This window comes from Candoia aspera, chromosome 1 (assembly GCF_035149785.1).
Source record: "Candoia aspera isolate rCanAsp1 chromosome 1, rCanAsp1.hap2, whole genome shotgun sequence".
NCBI lineage: Eukaryota > Metazoa > Chordata > Lepidosauria > Squamata > Boidae > Candoia > Candoia aspera.
This window is the reverse complement of record NC_086153.1, coordinates 335627948-335655117: the sequence shown is the minus strand read 5'-3', so window position 1 is coordinate 335655117 and position 27170 is coordinate 335627948. Positions and strand designations below refer to the sequence as shown.

General features: G+C 43.6%; 1 protein-coding gene across 1 annotated transcript in view; it reads left to right on the top strand.

Annotated features, from left to right (window-relative positions):
• Positions 1-18221: 18221 nt before the first annotated feature.
• Positions 18222-27170, top strand: part of UPF1 (UPF1 RNA helicase and ATPase) — a 39997-nt gene continuing 31048 nt past the window's right edge. Inside the window, exons 1-2 of the mRNA XM_063290830.1 lie at positions 18222-18893; positions 26715-26857. Of these exons, the coding sequence (XP_063146900.1) occupies positions 18624-18893; positions 26715-26857 (413 nt within the window). The 5' untranslated portion in view covers positions 18222-18623. The remainder of the gene's footprint in view (positions 18894-26714; positions 26858-27170) is intronic.

The window sequence follows — 27170 nt, the reverse complement described above, 5'->3', positions numbered from 1 at the left end:
ATCTGGCCGTGCTTTCGCCAAGCACACGGCGTCCCTGCAGGGTGAGATCACTTGCTTCCTTTATTTTCCTTGGGGAAAAAAAATACATCATTGTCCGGTTGGGTCAGGGAACTTGCCGATCTCTCTCCTGGGTCACTATTTGCAAACCAAGCCTACACACACAGAAGCCACAGAGAAGCAGCGTGTTGGGGAGCCAGTGGTGACTTTGTTCCCACCGTTTAGGAGCCCATCCAAAAACAAAAGAGAACATGCAGAACGAAGAGTGAAAAAGCTAGCCCCTTGATCAGTCCAGAGTTAGTGACTTGGTTCACAGGCCATTTTAAGCCATGGTTTGTTTAACCATTTACAGGTAGTCCTTGCTTAACGACCATTCATTTAGTGACAGTTTGGACTTACAATGGTGCTGAAAAACCGACTTGTGACCGGTCCTCACACTTACGACCGTTGCAGTGTCCCATGGTCACAGGATCACCATTTTCAACCTTCCCAGCCAGCTTCCAGCAAACAAAATCAATGGGGAACAATGTAATTCATTTAACAACCATGTGGTTTGCTTAACAACAGTGGTGATTCACTTAACGACCACTGCAAAAAAGGTCATAAAATTGGGTTGGATTCACTTAATGACCGCTTTGCTTAGCAACCAAAATTCTGGTCCCAATTGTATTTGTTAAGCAAGGACCACCTAATTAAGCCACAGTTGGTGGGGATACATAACAAGCAAAGCTGTAACCGAATTATGTCAGGACAAATCATGGCATGGAAACTCAGCCAATTTCTCTTCATCTTGGTAGAAGAGAGCTGAAACTCTCCCAGCCTAGGCAAGGAGCTTCTGTGGATTGTAGGCTGTCGCAAGGACTACAGACTTTAGCTTCCCAAATGTTGTTGGCACAACAGCCCTTGAGGTGGGCCACTTACAGGCAATCCAGTCCCTAAAAACTGGAAGCCGTGCCTGGTGCCCTTTGCAAGTTGCCTGAAACTGTTTTCCTTAAAGCTGTTTTGTTTGACAGACATTCAAGTACTAGGTGGTTAAAACAGATTGTGCGGGCAACTATTTGTACTAGTTGTGTTGTTTTTCTATTTCATGCGAACTGCCAAGAGTCAGCGTAAGCTGGATGGCTTCAAAATATGAGAGAGAGAGAAAAAGGGAGAGGAAATAAAACGATCCTTCCCCAACTTGCCCCCACTCCCAAATGAAGCATAAATGGTCTTCAGTGTTTTTCAATACTTGTGCACTTTGCAATCCATTAGACAAATAATTCTGGGATTAAGGGAATTCTGGGAGCTGAAGTCCACATATCTTAAAGTTGTCAAGTTTGAGAAATCCTGCTTTAAGGGATAGTTTTTAACTTTGCATGCCACCCAGAGTCACTGCCACGAGATGGGCAGCCATCTATATCTTATAAGCAAGCAGGCAAACTAGAAATCCAAATGCCAACCAACATTTAAAGTCAGGATCAAATGGCAAGTGAGCAAGAACACAACCAAATCAGTTAGAAAGTGGGCAGAAAGCAAACTCTGGCATTGTTGGGAAAAGGTTGGCTTCTGGTAAGAGGTGGGATTCCAAGGGGAAACACAAGGGCCAAAGTGTGTTTTGCAATCTGGTCAGAAGTCCAGCAGTCTGGGAGGGGGCGGGATGAGGCATTGACCGCAATAGAAGTGGGCGATCTTGTCTTGATCATGTCATCTGGCCAGAATTCCTCCCCACCTGTTCCCACCCCTCACAGCCTTTCTGTTCCTGCCTGCTCTCCTTTCAAACAGCCCTTGAGTGTCACCCGGACTCGAGCCAGTGTTCTAAGAAAAAAGCAATTGTCTTTCTGTTGAAAACGACATGAGTAGCAAAGGAAAAAATGTCTGAAGCTTCCTGCCAGGCTTTTTCACCGGTCCTCTGGGTGGACAATGAGGCCTTGGGCTGCGTTGGGGTGGTAAGAGAGGCAAGTCCTGAAAGATCTTTGCTCCGCCAGCTGCAAATTTCATTACAAGAAGACGCTGGGAGAGTGGGGGAGCGCTGCCCACCAAAACAATCCAGCCGAACAGCCAGGAAGTGTCCCAATCAGCTGTGAAAGTCTGCCAAAATATTACCCAAACTGCTGGCTCCCTGGATGCCCCTGTATTTACAACACAGGAGATTCTGGTCCTTTGGAGATCAGCAGCCACAACAGAGGTCCTGCTCTGCTTGCCAGATGCTCAAGGTTGAATCTGGTTTAAAAGAATTGGGGGTACTTGGTTTTATTTTGATTTATTTAGATAGATTGAAAGAAGGCCCAATTCCCAATGACTCTGGGCACTTTTTGTTATGAAAAAGCTGGAACAATAAAATAAAAAAAAACGAGAGGTGGATCTGGAAAAAAGAAGTGGTCAAAACCAAACCAAATCTTACAGGGACTCACTGCCCCCCTACCCCAAGGCCTGGGAAAATAACCAGGTTTTCAGCAGGTGTGGGGAAACTATTTTTTGTCACTTGAGACTCTGGAGAGCTGTAGTCAGAATGAACAGCAGGACTGGTGGCACCCACATTCAGGGACAAAAACCTGGGGGAGACAAGCATTTCCTTTTGTCCCTGAACATTGACACTGATAATAGTAATTATTACGACTGCAGCCTTTAAGGCGAGGTTTCTCAGTCTCAGGAGCTTTCAGATGGGTGGACTTCAACTCCCAGAATTCCCCAGCTGGCTGGGGAATTCTGGGAGTTGAAGTCCACCCATCTGAAAGCTCCTGAGACTGAGAAACACTGCAGGAAGGGCAGTTGGATTTCTGAGCCTTTCTGAGCCTTCATCGGGCTCTACGGAGGCTGCATTTAGCAACAGGGTCTGAACAACACTCCTCTGCTCGTCCAGCCATAATTCAGAGGGCAGATGGACCTTTTTCAGATAATTCAGCACCGCATAATCCAGATTTCATTCTGCAGCACAGTAATCATTCTACAGTATCATTCAACATAGATGGATTCTAAGGTTGGGGTCTCTCTGAATTTTGCCAGCTCTTCTGTTGATCATCTCCTATCCCAGGAGTCATCTTATACAAGGCATGTCTTGTATAACCGTCTGCGGTGAATGGGATGGTGCCCAGCTTAATTTTCCATCCCTCCTGGCTGTTTTTTTTCCCCCCAGAACTTGCATTGGTTTGCTCCGTTTTTATGGAGGAGAATCTGGACCAGGTGAGTGCCAAACCATTGCATTCCAGCAGTTGCTGTGATCTTCCCATATATGAGCTTTCTATTCCTGTCCAGATCTGGTTGGTGGCAGTTTTGCAACTTATGCCATCAAAGAGTGTCAAAGCTCTATTGATCATCTGGGGAAATTCCAGGAGGTTGGCTGGAAAAAAATGCCCCCCCCCCCGGCAAGGTCTACCCCAATGACCAAGAGGATAGAGCAACTTCTGTAGGAAGAAAGATTTAAATGTTAATGGGGTTTTGGGGGGGGGGGAGCAAGTTAAAAAGGACTTTAAAATTAGCTATGATATCCATCATGTGGAGAAATTGGATAAGGGGACATTTTTGTCTCCCTCTTTCTCGTAACATAGGACACACATACACACCCATACCAACTGGATTGCAAAATTTGGGAACAAGATTTCCATTTCTGGGTTGTGCAAAACTAAGAAGTGTTAAGCTCCCAACACACGTTATGCAAAGAGCCAGCTCTCTGAGCAAGCTGAATGTTGGGAATGGTGGAAGGAAGGAGAAGAAGACAAAGAGAAGCAAAGCAGATGGGGCTCCGTTGGGGGACCTGAAAAACCAGGCTAGGGAGAGATCGTGATGGAGAAAATCTATTGATGTGGTCACTGAGACTCAACAATGATTTGATGGCACATAATCAATTAGTCAATCATTTTATGTAAAATTTCCCCTGATGTTTCTGCCCTCCTGACAGTTCTTTGAGGTTGACCAGACCAGGAAACTGAGTCCGCCAGTTTGACTGGAACTCTCTTGTACTGATATAGATCAGTGTTTTTCAAATCTGGCAACTTTAAGAGGTGTGGACTTCAACTCCCAGAGTTCCCCAGTCAGCCATGCTGGCTGAGGAATTCTGTGGGTTGAAGTCCACACCTCTTAAAGTTGCCAAGTTTGAAAAACACTGATCTAAGACTATAGTAACAGAACTTGAAAGCCTGGCTGAGTTTTCCTTTCCCTCCCTCTTGTACCCCAGGGAGTTAAGAGGGAACCAGTCTGAATTTCTTTGAAATGTTTTCTTTGTTCCCTGGGCTTAACACATGTTTTTGTACACATTTTTGTAACTGTTGTTGCATAGTTTCCCCAAGGTCATCTCTGTGCTCTCTCTACCTCCTTTGCCCCTGAAAGCACTTAAAAGTCACCTTGCCCCCTTCCTCCTCCCCCAGAGGCCAATGAAGCAAAGGGCAACCACAGAGGATAGTCCACCTTGGCTGCAAGAGGTCATCCATTCAATCTGTGTGGTGGAGATTCAGAACCAATAAAAGGAAGAACAAAGTTTTATTTTGATTGGAAACGCAAAAAAAGAGAAAGGAGGAAAAAAAGGAGGGGAGAAAAGTATTCTCTCTTGCACTAAATAATTTTAGATATGTATTCCTACATCATTAAGCCATTAAATTATTAATACTTAAGTCAGTTTACCTAACAATGGGAAAAATGGGAAATTAAACATATAAATGAGCATATGGAGTCCAGGTTTCTGGATAATCCGCCATGCTAAAATGCTTGTTTGAATGTGAAAAAAGACTGTTCTATATTTGATGGAAGACATTTCCACCTTTGTTTATCACTTTCTTGCCATCATAAAAGGAATGGAACCCATTTCTGTTATTCTCCTTATGTCATGTTCACTGATTCAATGTAGTTTATACATCGTAACGTTTCACGTGCCATGGCGCTAACGTGCGTTTCTGTTTGGGAGGGAGCTGCTGTGAGACCTTGTACCAAGCTCTGTATGTGAAATCAGTACAACGGAATGTGTTTGGGTTATTTTCTCTGCTCAAGGCCTTTTCCCGCAGACCATCAGAAGCCGTTAGGAGCACCTGGGATTGTGAGCCTGGGAGGATTCTACGGGGGGAGGGGTTTCATTTGCACCGAGGGTTTTTAGTTTGAATTTGGCGCGCTTTAATCATTCTCAGCTTTCTCTGTGATCCTGCATACTATTCTTTAATAAATCAGATATCTTTGAATTCTTGCTCATGAGTCTGATGGTGTTTTAGAATAGGCAACCATTACACCTTAGCTTCCAAACTGTTAATTTGTATTTCAGGACAAAACACACATATAGCAGAGCCATTAATTCTTTCCCAACAATATGTGACACAACTGAGTTCAAAAGAGGGGAACCGTTCGAACACCAGACCATCAAGTCTGCCATCATGTCTCTCCTTCACCTTCTCTCCTTGAGGCTAAACAGACCCAGTTCCTTTAACCACTCCTGATGGGATTTAGCCTCCAAGACCCCACCATCTTTGTTCCTCTTCTTTCCTTCTTGTATTGCGGTGGGTTTATGAGCTTCCTGGAGGCATCTGGTTGGCCTCTGTGTGGCACAGAACATTGGACAAGAAGCATTGAATCATAAGGTGGGAAGGGACCTTGGAGGTCTTCTAGTCCAGCCCCCTGCCCAAGGCAAGAATCCTCAGACCATCCCAGCCAAATAGCTGTCCAACCCTGGCTTGAAAGCCTCCAGTGATAAATCCCCCACAACTCCAGGAAGTAGGCTGTTCCTCTGCTTCACAGCTCTCATGGTCAGGAAATTCCTCATTTCAAACTTGGATCTTGCTCCATAAAGCTTCCATGCATTGGTTCTTGTCTTACCTTTGGGCCCTGTGGAGAATAAATCCACCCTCTCTTCCCTGGGACAGCCCTCCAAGGACTGGAAGACTGCCGTCATGTCTCCCCTTCCTCTTCTCTTCTGTAGGCTAAACAGACCCAGTTCTTTCCACCGTTCTTCATAGGATCTCCAAACCCCTCACCATCCTTGTGGCTCTTCTCTGCACCTTCTCCAGTTCCTCAGCATCCTTCTTGCATTGCAGTGACCAAAACTGGATGTGTGGTCTGACCAGTTCAGCATAGTGCAGAACTTTCTCTGAACTTGTAACCCACCCCCATGAAAACACCCTCTTCAGCAGATAAGCAAGTTGCATCACTGTTGCAACCCTTTCATGCGGCCTTATTGAACTTTATTGCCCCCCCTCCATAGTAAGTCTGGGAGCAGTGCCCTCTACAAAGGGAGACAATCATTTCTCAAGAAAACTCAGTGGGCATCCATCTGGTGCCCCACCCTCATATCAAAACCACCCTTCTTTTTGAGAATCCACAGTAAGTTGAGAGCCAACTTCTGGAACAAGCCCATCCACTTCCTGATAGGGAAGTGAAGTTCTGGTCCCAACCTCCTATTCTGCTAAATGTGGATTGCTAAAAAAAAAAAAAACACCCTACAGGCAATGAGTTATTGTGAAATGTTAGTAGAAAACTACTAAAGATTAATATGGGTCCTTCATGGATCTGTTGGGTACGTGGGTTGACATTGGGTTGACGTGGGTTAAATGGACATTGCTTTTCTGTGTCAGCCCCTCCATCACGGGATTTAAAGTTTTCTACAATGGAAAATTGTTTTGCTGCTTCCTAGCAGAGGGAAAAGGGGGTGACAGAGAAGGTCGGAGGTCAGTCGAAAACTTCCCTTGTTGGATTCTGTGCCTTGTTGATTTTGGATGTAGGGAGGGAAAGAAGGAAAGAACATCGAGAAGGAATAAAACAAATTTTGCAGGAAAGGTGTGTATTATGTTACTTCCAGGCATCTGGGTATAAAAAATTTTCTTGCAGTATTGTCTCATTGCTTCAGCAAAGGATCGTTACCTTGTCGTGGTGCTGGAGCTTGAGCACCTCAATGATGCCATGAGCTAAACCGTGAAGGGCCACCCAAGACGGGAAGGTCATGACAGAGAGGTCAGACTAAATGCAATCCCTGGGAAAGGTAATGGCAACCCACCCCAGTATTCTTGCCGTGAAAACTAAATGGATCAGTACAACCAGAGATATGTCAGTATAGATTAGACTCCCAGGTTGGAAGATGGTCAAAATGCTACTGGGGAGGAACAGAGGATGAGTTCAACTAGCCCCAGACGTGATGACGCAGCTAGCTCAAAGCCGAAAGGATGGCTAGCGGTCGACGGTGCTGGTGGTGAACGGCGAATCCCATGTTCTAAGGATCAACACACCGTTAGAACCTGGAATGTATGATCTATGAGCCAGGGCAAATTGGATGTAGTTATTGATGAGATGCCAAGATTAAAGATAGACATTTTGGGTGTCAGTGAACTGAAATGGACTGGAATGGGCCACTTCACATCAGATGACCACCAGATCTACTACTGTGGACAAGAGGAGCACAGAAGAAATGGAGTAGCCTTCATAATTAATAGTAAAGTGGCTAAAGCAGTGCTTGGATACAATCCAAAAAATGATAGAATGATCTCAATTCGAATTCAGGGGAAGCCATCTAACATCACAGTGATCCAAATATACGCCCCAACCACAGATGCTGAAGAAGCTGAAGTAGAGCAGTTCTTTGAGGATCTGCAGCACCTACTGGACAACACGCCTAAAAGAGATGTTATTTTCATCACGGGAGACTGGAATGCTAAGGTGGGCAGTCAGATGACACCTGGAATTACAGGTAAGCATGGCCTGGGAGAACAAAACGAAGCAGGACATAGGCTGATAGAATTTTGCCAAGAAAACTCACTCTGCATAACAAACACTCTCTTCCAACAACCTAAGAGACGGCTTTATACATGGACTTCCCCAGATGGACAACACCGAAATCAGATTGACTACATCCTTTGAAGCCAACGGTGGCGGACATCTATACAGTCGGTAAAAACAAGACCTGGAGCTGACTGTAGTTCAGATCACGAACTTCTTCTTGCACAATTTAGGATCAGACTAAAGAGATTAGGGAAGACCCACAGATCAGCTAGATATGAGCTCACTAATATTCCTAAGGAATATGCAGTGGAGGTGAAGAATAGATTTAAGGGACTGGACTTAGTAGATAGGGTCCCGGAAGAACTCTGGACAGAAGTTCACAACATTGTTCAGGAGGCGGCAACAAAATACATCCCAAAGAAAGAGAAAACCAAGAAGGCAAAATGGCTGTCTGCTGAGGCACTAGAAGTAGCCCAAGAAAGAAGGAAAGCAAAAGGCAACAGTGATAGGGGGAGATATGCCCAATTAAATGCAAAATTCCAGAGGTTAGCCAGAAGAGATAAGGAATTATTTTTAAACAAGCAATGTGCGGAAGTGGAAAAAGACAATAGAATAGGAAGGACAAGAGACCTCTTCCAGAAAATTAGAAACATCGGAGGTAAATTCCACGCAAAAATGGGTATGATCAAAAGCAAAGATGGCAAGGACCTAACAGAAGAAGAAGAGATCAAGAAAAGGTAGCAAGAATATACAGAAGACCTGTATAGGAAAGATAACAATATCGGGGATAGCTTTGACGGTGTGGTCAGTGAGCTAGAGCCAGACATCCTGAAGAGTGAGGTTCAATGGGCCCTAAGAAGCATTGCTGATAACAAGGCAGCAGGAGACGACGGCATCCCAGCTGAACTGTTCAAAATCTTGCAAGATGATGCTGTCAAGGTAATGCATGCTATATGCCAGCAAATTTGGAAAACACAAGAATGGCCTTCAGACTGGAAAAAATCAACTTATATCCCCATACCAAAAAAGGGAAACACTAAAGAATGTTCAAGCTATTGAACAGTGGCACTCATTTCACATGCCAGTAAGGTAATGCTCAAGGTTCAGCAATTCATGGAGCGAGAATTGTCAGGCGTACAAGCTGGGTTTAGAAAAGGCAGAAGAACTAGGGACCAAATTGCCAATATCTGCTGGATAATGGAAAAAGCCAGGGAGTTTCAGAAAAACATCTATTTCTTTTTATTGACTATTCTAAAGCCTTTGACTGTGTGGACCATAACAAATTGTGGCAAGTTCTTAGCAGTATGGGGATACCAAGTCATCTTGTATGCCTCCTGAAGAATCTGTATAACGACCAAGTAGCAACAGTAAGAACAGACCACGGAACAACGGACCGGTTTAAGATTGGGAAAGGAGTACGGCAGGGCTGTATCCTCTCACCCTACCTATGCAACTTGTACACAGAACACATCATGCGACATGCTGGGCTTGAGGAATCCAAGGCTGGAGTTAAAATCGCTGGAAGAAACATTAACAATCTCAGATATGCAAATGATACCACTTTGATGGCTGAAAGCGAAGAGGAACTGAGGAGCCTTATGATGAAGGTGAAAGAAGAAAGTGCAAAAGCTGGCTTGCAGCTAAACCTGAAAAAAACCAAGATTATGGCAACCAGCTTGATTGATAACTGGCAAAGAGAGGGAGAAAATGTAGAAGCAGTGAAAGACTTTGTATTTCTAGGTGCAAAGATTACTGCAGATGCTGACTGCAGTCAGGAAATCTGAAGACGCTTAATCCTTGGGAGAAGAGCAATGACCAATCTCGATAAAATAGTTAAGAGCAGAGACATCACACTGACAACAAAGGTCCGCATAGTTAAAGCAATGGTGTTCCCCGTAGTAACATATGGCTGCGAGAGCTGGACCATAAGGAAGGCTGAGCGAAGGAAGATCAATGCTTTGGAACTGTGGTGCTGGAGGAAAATTCTGAGAGTGCCTTGGACTGCAAGAAGATCCAACCAGTCCATCCTCCAGGAAATAAAGCCAGACTGCTCACTTGAGGGAATGATATTAAAGGCAAAACTGAAATACTTTGGCCACATAATGAGAAGACAGGACACCCTGGAGAAGATGCTGATGCTAGGGAGAGTGGAGGGCAAAAGGAAGAGGGGCCGACCAAGGGCAAGGTGGATGGATGATATTCTAGAGGTGACGGACTTGTCTCTGGGGGAGCTGGGGGTGTTGACGACCGACAGGAAGCTCTGGCGTGGGCTGGTCCATGAAGTCACGAAGAGTCGGAAGCGACTGAACGAACAAACAATTGTCTCATTGCGCCCTCAAGTGGAGGAAGGGTGAAAGTACTGTAGTGCATCACGATCACTGGAAATGTTCAGGCGTACAGGACCTGATATAAAGGGTTTTTGATCCCATTTTCTCCGATCAGTTCGCCTGACTGAGATGTACTGATGGTGAAAACAGTATTTCAGAAGCCAGAAGATTTGGCTATTGTTGGTTTTTTACGTGAAGCACATCTGTGTTGCATTGATTTCCAGAGGTGACTCTTCTCTTGAAGAGAAGGATGGTTGCCACCTGTGTCCTTAAAAGTAGTGCATTCAGAGTTGGCTTCAAAATGAATCCATATTGGTTTTAAATGTAAAGGTTTCATAGAAAAAGGCAAGGACCAAAATTAAATGCCAAGATCATTGCAGTCTAAATGCCTCCCCACAATCAGTACAACTTTCACTTAATTCAGCAGTTGTGTTGAAGGTGTCCCTGTATAACATGAGCAGTGCTGAGTTCACTAGTCATAAAACTGTCCAAATGTTAGCCTAAGGAGTTACTACCTGCTCTATCAGATGGGTGGAAAACTGCAAAAACAAGGGCAGGGACAAAATCCTATTTCCTCCTTCACTTCTTTTGGCAAGAGTTTTGTTGGATATTGCTTTTTCAGAGGCTTTGAGAAAAAGCCTTAGGATTTTTCTGCCAGGTATGTTTAGACCAGGGTTTCTCATGGCTGGCTGGGGAATTCTGGGAGTTGAAGTCCACACATCTTAAAGTTGCCAACGTTGAGAAACATTGGTTTAGACCCTACAGTTCATAGTTAAGGGCCCCTCTTTATAGGATTATGATTTGATCACCAATCTGAACTAGGCTAAAATGGGCTTGGGTAAGGAAGAGTATTGATGCTTTTGAACTTTGCTATTGGAGAAGGCTCCTGAGAATACCGTGGACAGCCAAGAAAACAAACCGATGGATTGTCAAATCAACCTCAGGTTCTCACTGAAGGCACAGATGACCAGGCTGAAATTATCCTACTTCAGACACATTATGTAAAGGCCCAGCTCTCTGGAGAAGGCTGTGATGTTGGGAAAGGTGGAGGGAAAGAGAAGAACAGGATGACCAGCAGCAAGGTGGAGGGATTCAGTTATAGTGGCAATGGGGGCATAGCTGGAAGACCTAAAGGACCAAGTTGGGGACAGATCCTCCTGGAGCAAATCTATCTATGCCATTGCTAAGAGTTGACAACAACTTGATGGCACAAAATCAATCAAATGTATCGTTTAGTATTTTGGATGAAACAGGCCATCATATAATGTCATAATAGGGTTCATTCAAGCATTTAAGTTATCTGAACACAACATCTGTGTTTTGTTAATCCATGTTTAAGTTTTAGTGTGATGTGTGAGCCCAGCCTACATGCCTCACTTACTCCAATCCAGAAAAGCAACTTGGCTACATTACTGCTCCTGTTGCTGAGTGGGGTTGTGGATGCTTGCCGACAAATCCCACTTCAACAGAACTATAATTTTACTCCATCTGGTAGAGTCAAGACTGTGATTCATTTCTAGGAGATAATTCAAGATTCAAATCTTTGCTTATCTCCAAGGTCTGCTCAGTGATTTTGGGCCAGCAGCTATCTACCAGCATCTCCAGTTGATGGATCAAGAATTGGAGCACTTATAGGGAACCATCCAGATGGATCAGATGAGCATGGATTGTAGCTCATCTGGAACCCTCACTTCATGTTCTTTTCTTCTTTCCCTCACTGAACCCAACAGATGCTTCTTTTTGACCTCCATCCCATCTATCTGCACAGAACAAGTCAATGCCACTTTTCAGTGCTAGGCAGCATCTCCTTTGAAAACCAGATCTAAAGTGTGGCTGCTGAAGTGACCCAGGTTTGAGATTACCTGGGACAAGCCCATCTTGCCATAGTGGCCATGAACTCCTGAACATTCCCCGAACCTTCTTCCAAGGCAGAGTTTGGAGTGCCCCAGTACCAAATGCTGGAGGAATTCCAATTCCAGCCCAGCTCTAAGCACCTGATCCAGAAGGAAAGGGGCCTGCTATGCAGGAGATAGCTGTCCATAAGCAGAAGCCCCTTACTTGGGTCTTGGGTTGGCCCAGGGTCACAATTAGGCACTCACAGCTCTTATCTCCATAACAGGACCCCTGGTCACCACCAGATTGTTCCAGACAATCACCGCCGCATCACCTCCCCTGATGTCAGCCCTTCAAGCTAGTCCAGGCAGGCAACCAACACCATGAGTACTAACATTACCTTTATTGTAAGGTTACAGCAGTGCTTCTCAACTTTTGCAACTTTAAGGTGTGGACTTCAACTCCCAGAATTGTGGGACTTCAATGCCCAGAAGCATGCTGGCTGTGGTTAAGTGTTTCTCAACCCTGGCAACTTTAAGATATGTGGACTTCAGTTCCCAGAAGCATGATGGCTGGGGAATTCTGGGAAGTGTGAACTTCAATTCCCAGAAGCATGCAGCCTGGGGAATTTGGGAGTTGAAGTCCACACATCTTAAAGTTGTCAAGGTTGAGCAACTCCATGTTATAGTAACAGAATCTTGCAAGTCTGAAAGCCCTTCTCCCCTCCCTTGCCTTTACTTTCCAGAGAACTAGGGAGGGTCCCTTTTGAGACACTTCCTACGCCTCCATTCATTCTGTGGGCTCAGCTGCCTCTTATCTGACCATTGCCTAGGCTGGGGCTGTTCCTCCTGTCTCCCAAGGATATTCTCACAGACCATTACACCTACCATGGGATCCAGGTGGGTTAGGACCTGAAACCCAGGAAGACAGATTTCAGAAGGCAATGTTGCCACTTTCCCCCAACCAGATCTTAGTAATACACACTCATTCTTGTCCAAGTTGTGGGCAGACATGGTCTTTTCCCATACAGATCTGGCATTTACTTTTACCAGCCTGATGATGGGTCCTCCTGCCCTTTGACCACCTAAGTTCTGGGCTGAGGCAGCCAGGCCAGAAAAGGAGACAGTCACCAAAATGCCCACCTCGTTTGCCCTGTAAGGCCTGCCCAGCTCCTCCCACTGTACCCCCCTCCCATTTTACTACAGGCACCGTTTGCATAGTCACCCCTATGTCCTCCCTCATTCCAACCATGAAGCAAAGGCTCTACACAAAGTTTTCCTTACAGTCCTGGAGACTTTCCAACCATTTTGCTATTCTCAATTCATAAATTATGGCTTTTGCCATTCCAAAAGAACCTCTCTCAAGAATAATGCTTCTTCCTAAGCACCTTACAGCCCAGGGCAAAAAAGCAATACATAAGCCCAACATTGAAACTTCAGAGAACATATGAAAGATCTAAGTCAGCCTGCCCTATGCTGGCATACTCCAGATATGTTGGCAGAAGCATCCAGAAGGGGTCAAAAAAGTCAAGATGGAGACTTCTATTGTGTTGTCACAGCCACCCTCTTGACTTTGTTGACCCTCCTGTAGATGCCACTGATTGTTGGATTCCATTTTTCATGGGACATGCAACTAATCCTGCTCCCACTGGGCACCTTCTACTCATCTTGTGAATGGCCAGCTCCCAGCTCTGGCCAGACAGTAGCCTTTCTCTCAGGCTACAGCAAAAACAGCCGGGAAGCAGCTGGCTGAAAAATCAGGTCTCTTCCTCTTCTCATCCGTTCTGCTCCAGCTTTTAATTATAAGGGTAATTACTGAATTGTCAGAAATTAAATAATGGACTGAAGTTGCAGGAAGGCTGTTTCCAGTTAAATGTTAGGAATGTTTCCTAAATGTTAGGAAATAATTCCTCATGCTGGAACCAATTATTAAGAAAGGCAGTGAGATCATCTTTGCTGGATACAGAATCCTAAAAACTTAAATAATACAATAAGATATAAATAAATACAGTGCATGAAGTAAACCAGTGCCTTTATTTAAACCAATAAGCAGAATTAAAACATTTCCCTGGAAGATTTTATTTATTGTTCTGACTGAAACAGTCTTCCTAAAGCTGGACCAGGGTGCCTGTTTGCAAACGGACAGCAGTTGGATGACTGGATGAAGGGAAGGAGTGGATCTTCGCATCACACAGCTTCAGCACCTTAGACAGCAACCTCGCCTTGCTAGGATACGAGGGGGGAATATAGGCAAAAATCGAGTCGTTCGCACCATATCCAAGACGAAACGTGGGCTGGGTGGGTGAAGGAATGGACCATCTGCAGCCGTTCCTGCTGAATCAAAAATAAAAACACGATATTATTTATACCACACATCCACGCAGAGCAGCGTTTTTCAGACTTGGCAACTTTAAGATGTGTGGACTTCAACTCCCTGAATTCCCCAGCCAGCAAACAGGCACCCTGCCTCAGTGCCTGGAGGCTGTGCAGGTTCGGATGGGGAGGAACAATCTTCGACTCAATCCTACCAAGACTGACTGACTCATTGATCAGTCAATTGAACATTGATCTTGAATGGGGTTGTAGTTCCTCATTCAAGAATGGTGCACAATTTGGGGGTCTTCCTGGACTCACAGCTCCTGCTTGATGAGCAGGTGGCAGCTGTGGCCGGGAAGGCTTTTGCCCAGCTTCATCTGGTGCACCAGTTGCGCCCTTTCCTAGATTGGGGGGCCCTTCAGTCACTCATGCCCTGATCACTTCACGGCTTGACTACTGCAACACACTCTAAATGTAGCTGCCCTTGAAGACCACCCAGAAGCTTCAACTGGCCAGAATGCAACATTGCAAGCTGCACTGGTGCCAGTTTGCTTCTGGGTGTGATTCAAGGTGCTGTTCACTACATGGCATAGGTCCTGGTTATTTGAGGGACTGCCTGTCTCCCATCGTATCTGCCAAGCCAATGTGATCTGGTAGGGTTGGCACACTCTGGGTTCCATCGATTAAACAGCGCCATCTGTATGTACACCAGAAGCGTGCCTTCTCTGTAGCAGCACCTGCCCTCTGGAATGAGGTTCCCCCCAAATTCAAACAGCTCCCACCCTACTGGTATTTCGAAGGGCCTTAAAGACCTGGCTCTTCACCCAGCCTTTGGCAAGGAAGACTGATGCCCCTTTCTTCCTTTCTGTTCCCCTCCAGGTTTGTATTGAGTTTTGGTCTTCCCTCTTCATGGCTGTGTTAAATATTTGTTGGAATGAATAGATGAAAAATAAAAATGAAAAGAGCCCAGCAGAAGATAAGATGGCTAGATACGACACTGATGACAAAAGCAGGAACTTAAAATTAAAAAATGGCTCCCCGGCACATCTCCTTTTGGTCTTTTCCAGTGTTGGATTACTGGGCACCAGGTTTGGATCTGATCCATCTCAAGTTCCTGGAATGCCTTCTTAGAACCACTGGACTGCAACCTGAATAATTCCCTACTATATCTTACACTTATGCAAAGTTAATTGCTATTTGCTTGTAAATAACTTGTCCCATGTTCCACTAATGTAGGTATTTGTTTTATCGTATTGACGTTACATGCTTTCTTGATTGATTACATGCTTTTGAACTGTGGTGTTGGAGGAAAATTCTGAGAGTGCCTTGGGCTGCAAGAAGATCAAACCAGTCCATCCTCCAGGAAATAAAGCCAGATTGCTCACTTGAGGGAATGATATTAAAGGCGAAACTGAAATACTTTGGCCACATAATGAGAAGACAGGACACCCTGGAGAAGATGCTGATGCTAGGGAGAGTGGAAGGCAAAAGGAAGAGGGGCCGACCAAGGGCAAGATGGATGGATGGTATTCTAGAGGGGACGGACTCGTCCCTGGGGGAGCTGGGGGTGTCGACGACCGACAGGAAGCTCTGGCGTGGGCTGGTCCATGAAGTCACGAAGAGTCAGAAGCGACTAAACGAATAAACAACAACATAACATCATTACATTATTTGCAAATACCTTATCTTCAATGAACTGAAAATAGATGTAGCTGAAATGCTAACAAGAGAATCTAAGGGTATAGTGAAGGACTGCCAATCTGATGCCTGTGGGAGGCTTCTAAATAGTAGATGAAAACGTACGCTTTTTCTTCCAGTAATGACAGACTACCAACAGGGAATACCTTGGATGTTGGGATATAGGGATATAGATACAGGGAATATCTTGGAAATAAGGAATATCTTGGATATTGATATCCATCCATCCTTCTGCTGCACAGAATGTTTGTATACTCCTTCCATCTTTGTTTTATTTTCTTGGAATCAGTTATTAGTACTATCAGTTACTATCTGTCCATTGGCCTTTAGGATACCAATAGGTTGGAACCTCATCCAGATCTTTTGGAAGACTCTCCTTGTTTTTCCATGTCTGTTGCTGTCTTCAATGTCTTTACAGATGTCATTGTATCACTGCTACTTGTCTCTTAACAGTGTTAATTAAAGGGCTACAGTAATGCCCTTTTAGAAGGGAAGTTAGTGGTTTTGCCATTACACAGACACAAGAGTGTCAGGTGAAACAGATAAGAAAGGAACGTAAGGACAGCATTAGGCTCAAAGCAACGAAGATAAGATGTACCAGTTAGAAAATGAGAAACTGGGCCATTCCATATTAGGAAAGTAAAACTTGAACATTCTAGAACTAGACATACGCAGACCAGCTGTTTACAACTGGTAATATAAAGCCTATAAAATGGCTTTGCACCCCTTGCAAGGGGCAGGCACATTCAGTGTTTTCACCTTGGGCGCTGATAAACATTTTGAATTCTGGATAAGGGCTTATGGTGTTTTGATCTGAGCAAGGAATAAACCATAGGGAAGGAATACTTCCAACAACAGCTGTCTTAAACACTGTTGTCTTCCTTGGCTTTGGCTTCTCTTCTCTTTCCGTCAATTTCTGCCATCTGTTCTGCCATCCAGTTTGCTTTCTTCTGTTTCTCAGTCTTTGGCAGGCTTTATGTAATGCTCCTGCCCCCTATTTTCCCACAACAACCCTGAGAGGTGGGTTGGGTTGAGAGAGGGGGACTGGCCCAGAGTCACCCAGCTAGTTTTCCTGCTTAAGGGAGGGCTAGAACTCACACCCTCCTGGTTTCTAGCCCAGCACCTTCACCATCACCACAAACTGGTTCTCCCAGAACAAGCAGAAAGCTTTCCAGAACGGGCAGCATGTACCTCTGCAAAAAATAAATAAGGGTTGGTTTAATTCATTTGGGATATTACACCTTGGTTCCCTCCCTCATATAGTAACACAAACACACACACACACACAATTTTCTACTCCCTTTAATATCGAGTTGCTCAGACAGCTGAACAAATACATGTTATTGATGCAACATCCATAACTGATTATTCTTTCGGTTGCATAACTTATTTTGCTCCTTCATATTATTCTCAATTAATTAGCACACTCTTTCTTAACTTTTTCCTTCCACAGCAGAGCAACGGGAGGACATTAAACGTATATTAAGTCAGTGTTTCTCAAACTTTGCAACTTTAAGATGTGCGGACTTCAACTCCCGGAATTCCGCAGCCAGCACGGCTGGCTGAGGAATTCTGGGACTTGAAGTCCACACGTCTTAAAGCGGACAAGGTTGGGAAACACTGCATTAACTTGGTGTTAAAACGCTTTAACCAATCACATTTCAGCTCTTGTCGGTTTTTCTCCCCCACCCCGCTCGGTTCTCCAGAGAAGGGGCGTGGCTTCCACAAAGCCTTTTCTCTCAGATGAAAGTTCAGCTTCGCGCCGCCACGTGATGTAGCCCATGCGTGTAGTGGGCGTCCCATTTCTCTCGCCCGTGTACTAACGCGTGCGTGCCGTACGTCCCGACGCGGGAAGTCGTGTTTTTTTCCCCTTCTGTCGAGGTTTCGGTCAGCTGCTTGGCCTGAGTTTAACGTGGCGACAAACCCCAAACTAGTTGTTTATTCGAAGGAAAACCGTCTGAGGAGATTCCAAGCCGCTTGGCACGTTAGCCTTTTGCAGCCAAGAAACAAATAATTCATATTATACTTTTTTTTTTTTTGCCTGAGGAAGCGGTGACAAAATAGGCGGGGTAGTTGATTGGCTTTTCGGAAGGGTGTCCCTCCCCCTTCTCTCATACGCGTGCTCCTAGGGACCCCGCGCCCCGATTGGCTAGTCGCGTGCTCATTGTCCCGCCTTTCTCCCCTTTCCGCGTGGATCGATTCTCTACCTTCACCCCGCTTTTCCTCGACTCTCGCGCTCTATTCTGATTGGCCTTCTGTCACTCCGCCTCCTTTACCTAGAGTGAGGGTTTGATTGGAGAGTCGACGTGTAAATCAACGGGCCGGGGCGGAGCTATAAAGAGTGTGTCTCTTCCTCCCCCCTCGTTCCGCTCTTTCTACCTGTGCGGCTCCCGCCTTTCAAGCCTCCTTTTCCTGCCGCGCTCGATGGCCTTCTCAGACAGTTGAGTTAGCGCAGGCGCAGAGCCCGAGACGCGTGCGCACTAAGGGGCTATTTTCCCTGCTCTGATCTCGGCTCGCGCCTCTCGGACGTACGGTCAGCCGCCTGCTCATTGGCTGGTCCGTTGTTAGAGCGTCTGGTCCGGTCGACGGTTGAGGCCTAACGTTCTGCGCAGGCGCAGTACGCGACTAAGGTAACAAGAAGGCTCGCGCCCGCTTTGACGGGACTCAAGAAAAAGAAGGAAACCCGCCCGCGCACTGTTATCAGCACCGTCGCCCCCGCCTCCTCCTCTTCCTCCGTGAGGGGAAAAGAGAGAGAAGCCCGGAAAGACCTGGCACAGCCGCCGCCATCATGAGCGTGGAAGCTTATGGGCCCAGTTCGCAGACGTTGACTTTCCTCGACACGGAGGAGGCCGAGCTGCTCGGCGCTGACACGCAAGGCTCCGAGTTCGAGTTCACCGACTTCACCTTGCCCAGCCAGACCCAGACGCCGCCCGGGGGAGGCTCCGGCAGCGGAGGAGGCGCCGCCGCGCCAGGCACCCCAGGACTCCCGGGGGGTGTCGTAGGAGCGGGCGCGGGGGGGCCTCCTTCTGTCGTCGCGCCGGGGCAGCTGGACGCCCAGGTGAGGCCCGCGGAGAGGCGAGGGTGGAACTGCGAGGCGGGACGGTCTCTAAGTTCAAAGACGGGGGAGGGGGAGGGGGACTCTTAGTCCACGTCTCGTCCGTGTGGCACTTGGCGCGGAGTCGGGTCAGGGGATGAAAGGGCTGCTTGCGGGCCCCGAGAGGGAGCGGCAAAGAGGCTGAGGGCTTGTAAGCAAATGAGGGACCGTCCGTGGGGTTGGGTTCTGGGAAGGTTTAAAAATCGCCCCAGGAAGCCATACAAAACCGAGTGGGAAACCCTCTAACCCTAGGCCTATCCTGATGGAAATGAATATGTGGGGGGTATCTTTCTATACGTATAGGTTTTGTTGCTCAAAGGGGCCTTTTCTAGACAGATGGGACTTTGATGAAGCATCTACACATTTATCTGCAGGCCATATGTATTACAGGATTGTTGCTGTTATATAATGCCTCTATGCATGGTATGATTATATAATGAATTATTGTTATTTTCAAAATATGTGTACGTTTATGCGTGTTACCAGATGTGAGTATTTGCATGTTTCAGTTGGGTAACTATTGCTTTACTTCGACAACAGGAAAGGGCCCAACAGAACCTTGACCAATACCAGTTGCTATGGCAGGGGTTTTCAAACTTTTTCAGGCCGTGGAACTGTTAATCAGGGGCTCCAGATTTTTTTTTTTTATTAAGAGGCAAAGCTCTAGTGATAGAAAATTGACTGTGTTCAGGCTGTCTCTTGAATAGTGTGATAGATGCTGGAATTATAATGGTTTTTCACTGAGTCTTAGTGGCAGCTAACTTTATTTGAGGTTGATGTGTAAGTCATTCATTCTCAAGTTGTTATTAGCCAGTGCCTTCTTTATACAGCTTTTAAGGTGGTATTGTATGAACCTGTTTGGCAGAAGACTGAATTGAACTCAGTGGGGCATTGAATGTTCATAGTGGTGTTCTTCAACAGAGTGATTTAAAAACTCCCAGTATCTGTGGGCTTCCTTGCATGGCCTTTTTAAGAGTTGCTCTTACACTACTTATAGAGATGATTAGTTGAATCATCTATGAGAGCAGACTGTGTAGCTCTATGTGTTAAGCTCTTTAAACTTCTGGTGCTTAAAGCAGTAGCAGCACAACTGGGAATTGGATATGTGTGTCTGGAAAATGGAAGAAGAATGAACAGTGGATGAAAGATGTATTTTGTGATTAAAGCAGTATTTTATTTGTTGTAGGGAAAATAGGCAGGAGTATAAGGTATGTTTGCAGCCTTTGGTTGACTAAATTAAAAAAAGTGGGATTAAACTAATAATTTTAGACAAGAGGCAATAGGATGTGTATGCAGAGAAGCACTTCCTAGATTAAGGGGAGATTTATCCCTCAATTAAGGATAAGATTTTCTATCATAGTAGGTGTTTATTGTGGCTAGAGCAGCAATAGTACTTTAACTTCTGAGTAATTGGGTGATGCCTAAACTGGAGCAAGGTGTGTCAGGTGTATAATTAACACCTTTCCCAAGGAAATGCCACCCTGTTAGAGATGATTCTTAGTCTGCACTTTGTATTTTTTCTGCTTAACAAGTAGTGTGTGGTACTCCTCAATCTTGCATCTTTTAGGCCAGCTTTTCTAATGTGAGTCCTTTAGGTGGTTTAATCATCTTGTTCTGGACAAGTCATTTGATGGTTTACAAATATATCTGTAAGGGTAGAATTCCTTTTAGTACAGATGTGGGTTTTCAGGATATGTCATAGGTTTGTAGTGCCTTTCTAAGAATTTTCTGTTCTGTAGTTTCACTGTTGTAATGGAAGACATTGCCTCTTTTTCTTTTTTCTTGATCAACAAACAAACAAACAAACTCTTTTTCTTCACCATGAAAATTAGAATTTCAGGCCTTACAGTAGGAAAATAGTATTTGGATGAGCATTTGATAGTTCCTAATGATTTGTTTGTATACTTTATAGCTCTCAGGATGATATATAATGGGCATGGATAACTTCAGTATAAAATAAATTAAAAAGTCAGTGACATAATACATTTAAAAGCTCTGAAATAATTCAAAAATATTTTCCTGGTTTCAAAAACATAAAATAAGTATCTGATGAACCTTATTGGACATGTTATTTCATAATGGGTGGCAAAAACTAAAAAAACTCTTTATACGGGTGGCAAAAACTAAAGAAGTTATAAAATGGTTCCAAATGAGCAGTAGAATAATATAAGAGGAAAAAATGGATGAGGTGGATGTGCTACAGAAAGCAAAATCCATCTTGGGGGTTTTTTTCTGATACAGTAAAAAAAAAAAACTGAGTTGAGCTCAACTATTGGTGGCCCATGAGTAGAAGCTTGCAGTTTTCTTGGCAACACTCCAGTTGTGTTTGCATTACTTTCTAGAAAAAGTCCTTCCTTGGTCAAGGTGTATTTGGATAAGTCATGGAAAGATTTTTTTAAAAAAAAAGAAGAAATGTGCACATATGCTTTATTCCCAAATAGGAATGAAGTAGGAATGGCATTCAAAACATAGTATGGCTGCATAATTCCCCAGAAGAAGAGGGTTTTCCTTGAAATGTTTTGGAGACTTCAGAGTCAATAAAATGTGCACTGCATTCCTTTCTTTTCTGTAATCTTGATTTTTTTCTTTGTCTCTAAATAATAACTTTACTATTGAAATTTAACCCATCATAAGCTGTTACATCCTGTTTGTGAAAACCCCGTTGCTATACTAACAATAAAGGGTCTTCGCTTTTTGAAATTAGGTTGGCTATCAGGGAAAGGCTACAACGATGAAAGATGTATTTTTCAAGTGTTTGCAGCACAAGACATTGGGTGGTTGTACTGTGTTTCCTGTTAAAAGGAGAATCACCTTTAAGTCTTCATTAAATAGTTTCCTTGGCAGCAGTACAGAAGTGGCTTGTCATTGCCTTCTTCCAGGATGTTTGTTTTACTTCCGAGGCTTGCCTAGAGGCCCCAGAGTTCCTGCAGGTCTCCCCGTACAATGCTGACCAGGCCTGGCCCTGCTTAGTTCCTGTGCTGCCCCCTGCCAGGACAGGAATGTTAGCTCTCTGAATTGGATGAAGGTGTGCAGCCAGAAAGGCTTACATTTGTGGCTTCTAGTCCTGACCTGAACAAGTTGCCCATCCCAGTCTTAAAATCTCTAGCTACTCACAGAATAGCTGGATACAGAAACAAGGAGGTCCCCCTGCCTGGCTGTCAGAACTTTTCAGTGGAATTCTGTGTAACTCTTTGTTCTCAGTTAAGTGATTTTTCATTCATTCATTCATTCATTCTGGGAAAGATATTCTCTCAAAGATCCTTTTGAGAGAGAAAAAAAGACTCCAGTGAAGAATGAGAATTTGGTTATTTCTGCTTTTGGAGGCCTTCAGTCCTTCTTTTCCAGTATTTCTCAGTATGAGTATCCCGGAGTAAGCTAGGAATGGGTGAGCTATTAATACTGTGAAATAAATGCATTAAAAAAAAACATTTACATCCTGGTCACCTTAGGGCAGTGCTTCTCAACCTTGGCAACTTTAAGATGTGGACTTCAACTCCCAGAATTCCTCAGCTGGCATATGCTGGCTGGGGAATTCGGGGAGTTAATCCACACATCTTAAAGTTGCCAGGGTTGAGAAGCACTGCCCTAAGGTGATAAATGTATATTGGTGCTTGATTTATCCAGCAACAGCTGTCTCCATCTGTGAGATTTAGAAAGACAGAGCTTCTGCTATTTTTGGTATTATTCTGTATTAGTAACAGATAATGCTTCCATGTCTCCTCAGCCCTATTGTGGAAAGAATTAAGCTTGTTGTTACATTTGTTAGCTCAGAAAAAATGTGAATGGAAAACCCAGCAAGAAAAACTTCTACCCACAGCTTACTGTTCAACGTGATTTTGCCTACTCTCTTTTATCTTCTCCAGAATTTTCCACTACCACTTCAGTGGCTTCCTTAGACTGAAGTTTAATATTCGTGGTTATGGGCAGGTTGGTACAGGCCACTTCAGATGCAGAGGTTTGAGGGGATGGTTTTGATCAACTAGCTATGTACTAAGGCATCTCAGGATATTATAATCCTTTAAAAGCCAGCTGAAGGCAATATCTTTACACAAAGATGTTTTTCTATGTGCATCTTATTTTAAACTGGAAACAAACATATTAGCCTGAATTGCATATAACTCTAAGGTGCAATATTATGTGTATGAAGAGGAAGATTCGCTCAGAAAGAGTTGGGTTTAAGAGTACTGCTCTCCATTCCTCCATACCTAACATAGGGGGGAGGGAAAAATAACTTGGTTTTCAAGTTAGCAGATTTTTTGTTTTGGCTTTACATAAGGTTAGTACTGTAAACAGATTAAGGGGGAAAAGTAGGCAGTTATTACAGCCCACTGTTCATCACTCATAGAGGAAATAGACAATCTGTGATACTGAATCCCTTTTTTGTGGCCTGAAGAGCCCAGTCGAACATAGACTGGTCTACTATTTTGAGGTGAGAATCAGACAAAAAACCATAATATCTTAAATTAAGCTTAATTATAGATCCAGAAAATGAATAATTTCAGAACACCCTGTCCAGCATGATATTTCCTAGTATACCAAAAATGTTAAGTGCAGTCTGTGGTCACAAAAAAGTATTCATCAACTATATACAGCAACACACTGAGAACCTGCTCACCAAAAACTAGATTTTGGTTTATTTTCCTATTTGTATGGAAGGGAAAGAGGAGAGCATGTGAGCCCCATGTTTTGAGTAAGCTCCTTCTTGCTCATGCATGTAATTATAGTTTACTTACGTAAATTACAAATGCAAATTATAGTTTACATATGCTTACATTCGTATTCGTCAAAATGGATTTGTCAGACTGCTGTGTCTCATCTTCTGACTAAAAGAAGATTGGATGGGCTTGAGATATAATTTTGAAGTTAAGAATTACCTAGTAAACTAGTAAAATATCTGTTAAAGATATATTGTACAATATTAGAATTTTGTTTTGAGCCTGCAGACTTGAAGCTATTGCATCTGCTAGAAACTGAGAGACACCATCTTGAATCTCTCCTGGATTACCCATTGTCTCTATATATGTGATTATGTGTGTTTATTTAATTTTTGTCCTGCCTTTATTATTTTTATAAATAACTCAAGGTGGCGAACATACCTAATACTCTTCCCTCCTCCTGTTTTCCCCACAACAACAACCTTGTGAGGTGGGTTGGGCTGAGAGACAGCAACTAGCCCAAGGTCACCCAGCCGGCTTTCATGCCTGAGGCGGGACTAGAACTCTCCTACCACGCCTGATTGGCTCTTGGGCTGAGGGAGGGAGGGACTGGCCCAAGGTCACCCAGCCGGCTTTCATGCCTAAGGCAGGACAGGAACTAACAGCCTCCTGGTTTCTAGCCTGGTACCTTAGCCACTGGACCAGTTTATATCTCATGACTCAGGGTTTCTCAACCAGGGTCACTAGGGGTTCCCTGGGATATCACAATTTATTTAAAAAATTATTTCAAATTCAGGCAACTTCACATTAAAGAGATAAGTTTCCTGCTTTATTTTTAGTTTAAGAACATTGTCAATGCATATATACAGGCCTACCCATGAAACAGATAGAATAATTTTGCAGCTTCTGGCCTATCTTTGAGCCTGAATGTGCAGGGGTTCCCCGAGGCCTGAGAAATATTTCAAGGGTTTCTCCAGGGTCAAAAAGTTGAGAAAGGCTGTTACGACTACTTGAGTTCTGGGGTGCTTTCTCTTCTCAGGTTTGTCTGTCCATGGAGCAATCACATGTTGCTTTATAAACAGTTCTGTCTTGCTTCTTGGAAACGCCATATGCTGTAGGTGTTTCAGGTGTTTAGAAGACAGCTCTGCTGAATTTTTTCCAAGTAACCATGTGTCAAGTCGCAGCATTAACCTTTAGGAACTACTACTCTCTGATTCTATTGTAGTTTTATGCATAATAACATCCATATTTTTCACATAACTTAGTTGAAGTAGTCATCTGAACAACATTGTTTAAACTTTGAAACTGTCAGACCTACATAATATATTTGTATTTGGCAGCCATTTATTATGACTGATTTTCTTAACATTTTTTTCCTGTACTGGGAGAGCTTTGAAAAAACATTCCTGTAAAATTTTCCTTGTCACAGTGTTGTCTTCTGCATGCCACCTTGTCCATAATGGTATCTCATGTTGGTTTAAAAGTCTTCAGTAATCATGATGTTTCTTGGGAAGGTATCAGTGAAGTTTAAGGGGAGGAACTGGTCTTGGATATGTAATAAGTGATATTTAACATGTAACATAAGATGGCATGTGCTTTGAGAAGTTCGTGTAATTTGGTAGTGCTGCAGCGCTGATTCTTGAAATGGTACTGTGCAGTTGCTGAAGGTTTTCTGGCTTATTTTGAACAGCAGATTCAGATGGTTTGCAAGACTGTTATAGAGTATCTATAGATTTGATCCTGCACATCTGATGGAATTTTATTATTTAATGTCATTTATATTTTGGTTTTCCACCAAAGGAAAATACTTAGTGTGACTTCATCTGACTGGCATTTCCAAACAAGATTGGTAACCATCACTTTTTAAAATTAATAATGCTTATGTAGCCTGTGTGGTGTCCAGGGATATTCTAGCAAATAAAGATGATACTATCACTTGTTTAATTTCTTAAATTACAGTTAAATATGGAGGGCTTGCTGGCATCAAGGATGTCATATGTGGACATTGTCTCCCCCTTCTATAATCCTACTGGTTGATGGTTTTGATAATTCTTCCTTTATCAGTCTCTTGAAAGATAGTATTATCTCTAAGGCTACAAATCTTTAAGAGGTCTGACCCAATCTCTTATTGAAGGTACAGCAAGATTCTTTTTTTAATTTATAACAATTATGAGATTCCTTCTTTTGTAATTAATGATAGCTATTATTTATTTGATTTCTAAGGCCCCCCACTTACTGAATCAGAGTGGTTTATGAGGGTTGAAAGCAGCAGAAATCAAATCTCTAACTTAAGAATAGATGAAGCATAGATAGCAGTCGCTTACCTTGAGAGGAGCTGAAGAAAATCATTATCCTGCACAGGCAAGTCCTGAGAAACGAGGAACTTTAGGGTTCCTAAATCAGGGGCCTTTTTCAAGTGTTACCCTTCATACACTGTGCTGGGATGAAAGAATTTGGGAAGAGTAAGTCAACATTGTTTGTCCTTTACCCATTGCTTTAGTTCTGTTAAATTTGACTTACCAGACAAAATGTTGTTTAAAGAATTATGGATGTTCCTGTGCCTGTTTAGCAGGCAAAAAATGTTCCAGTCTACAAAATGTATGGGCTGGTTTCAAAGTTTCCAGTGATTCTATATCATTGTTTAGGAAACCTGTGAACTGGGGTTTTCTAAATAGCCTTATGACTGGGGTAGATCAAAACAATAGAAGTAAGGGAAGGAAACTTGTGCAGCCTCTTCCAATTATTTTAGAGGGGGATAGATGTTTGAAAAGTCTGTTTTTCCTTTAGTGACATAGCTCAAGGTGTGATGTGAATAATTTAAGAGAAGGTATGATTTGAAACTGCTGATAGAAGAAGAGATAGAACAAGGAAAGGGGCAGTAATCAGAACCAAACTTTACCACAGAAAAATTGCTTTTTAGAAAATTGGGAAGGATTATTTCTTAAAAGGCCATTACAATGTTTATTGAGCATGATAATAAATTCAAGGTTCTGTGCATCTGCTTGTAAATTGGCACTGGTGTATGCTATATATTTAAAAAAAAACATTGAGTTGTATGTCTTGCTAAGTCTTCTCTCTTTTGTTTTTGTAAATTACAGTTGTGTATGTGATTTTTTTTTTTAAATTTCAGGTAAATGGACCAGATGGCATCCTCCAGAATGGGGCAGTGGATGATAACGTGCCTAAAACCAGCCAACTTCTTGCAGAGCTCAATTTTGAAGAAGATGAGGAAGATACTTATTACACCAAGGACCTTCCTGTGCATGCCTGCAGGTAAGATAATGGAGCCTGGCATTGTGAGAGCAGAACAATAGTTTAAAGCACAGGGGAGGTTTTCTCCCTGTGGCCAGCAAGTGATTTCCATCTTAGTTTTTCACACCGTTTTCCACCGGAACCTGGAATCAGTATCTAGCAACTCACTCCTTAGGCTTCTGGGGTTTATTTGTGCCCTCACATAGAACCTGGGCAAGGATGCTGGGACTGAGAACATGATTTCTATCAGTCAATTAAAGGTTTTACAGTTTGGTTCCTGCTAGATTATATTACAATTAATGCTTCTGAATGAGTTCCAGTCCTTTACATTTAT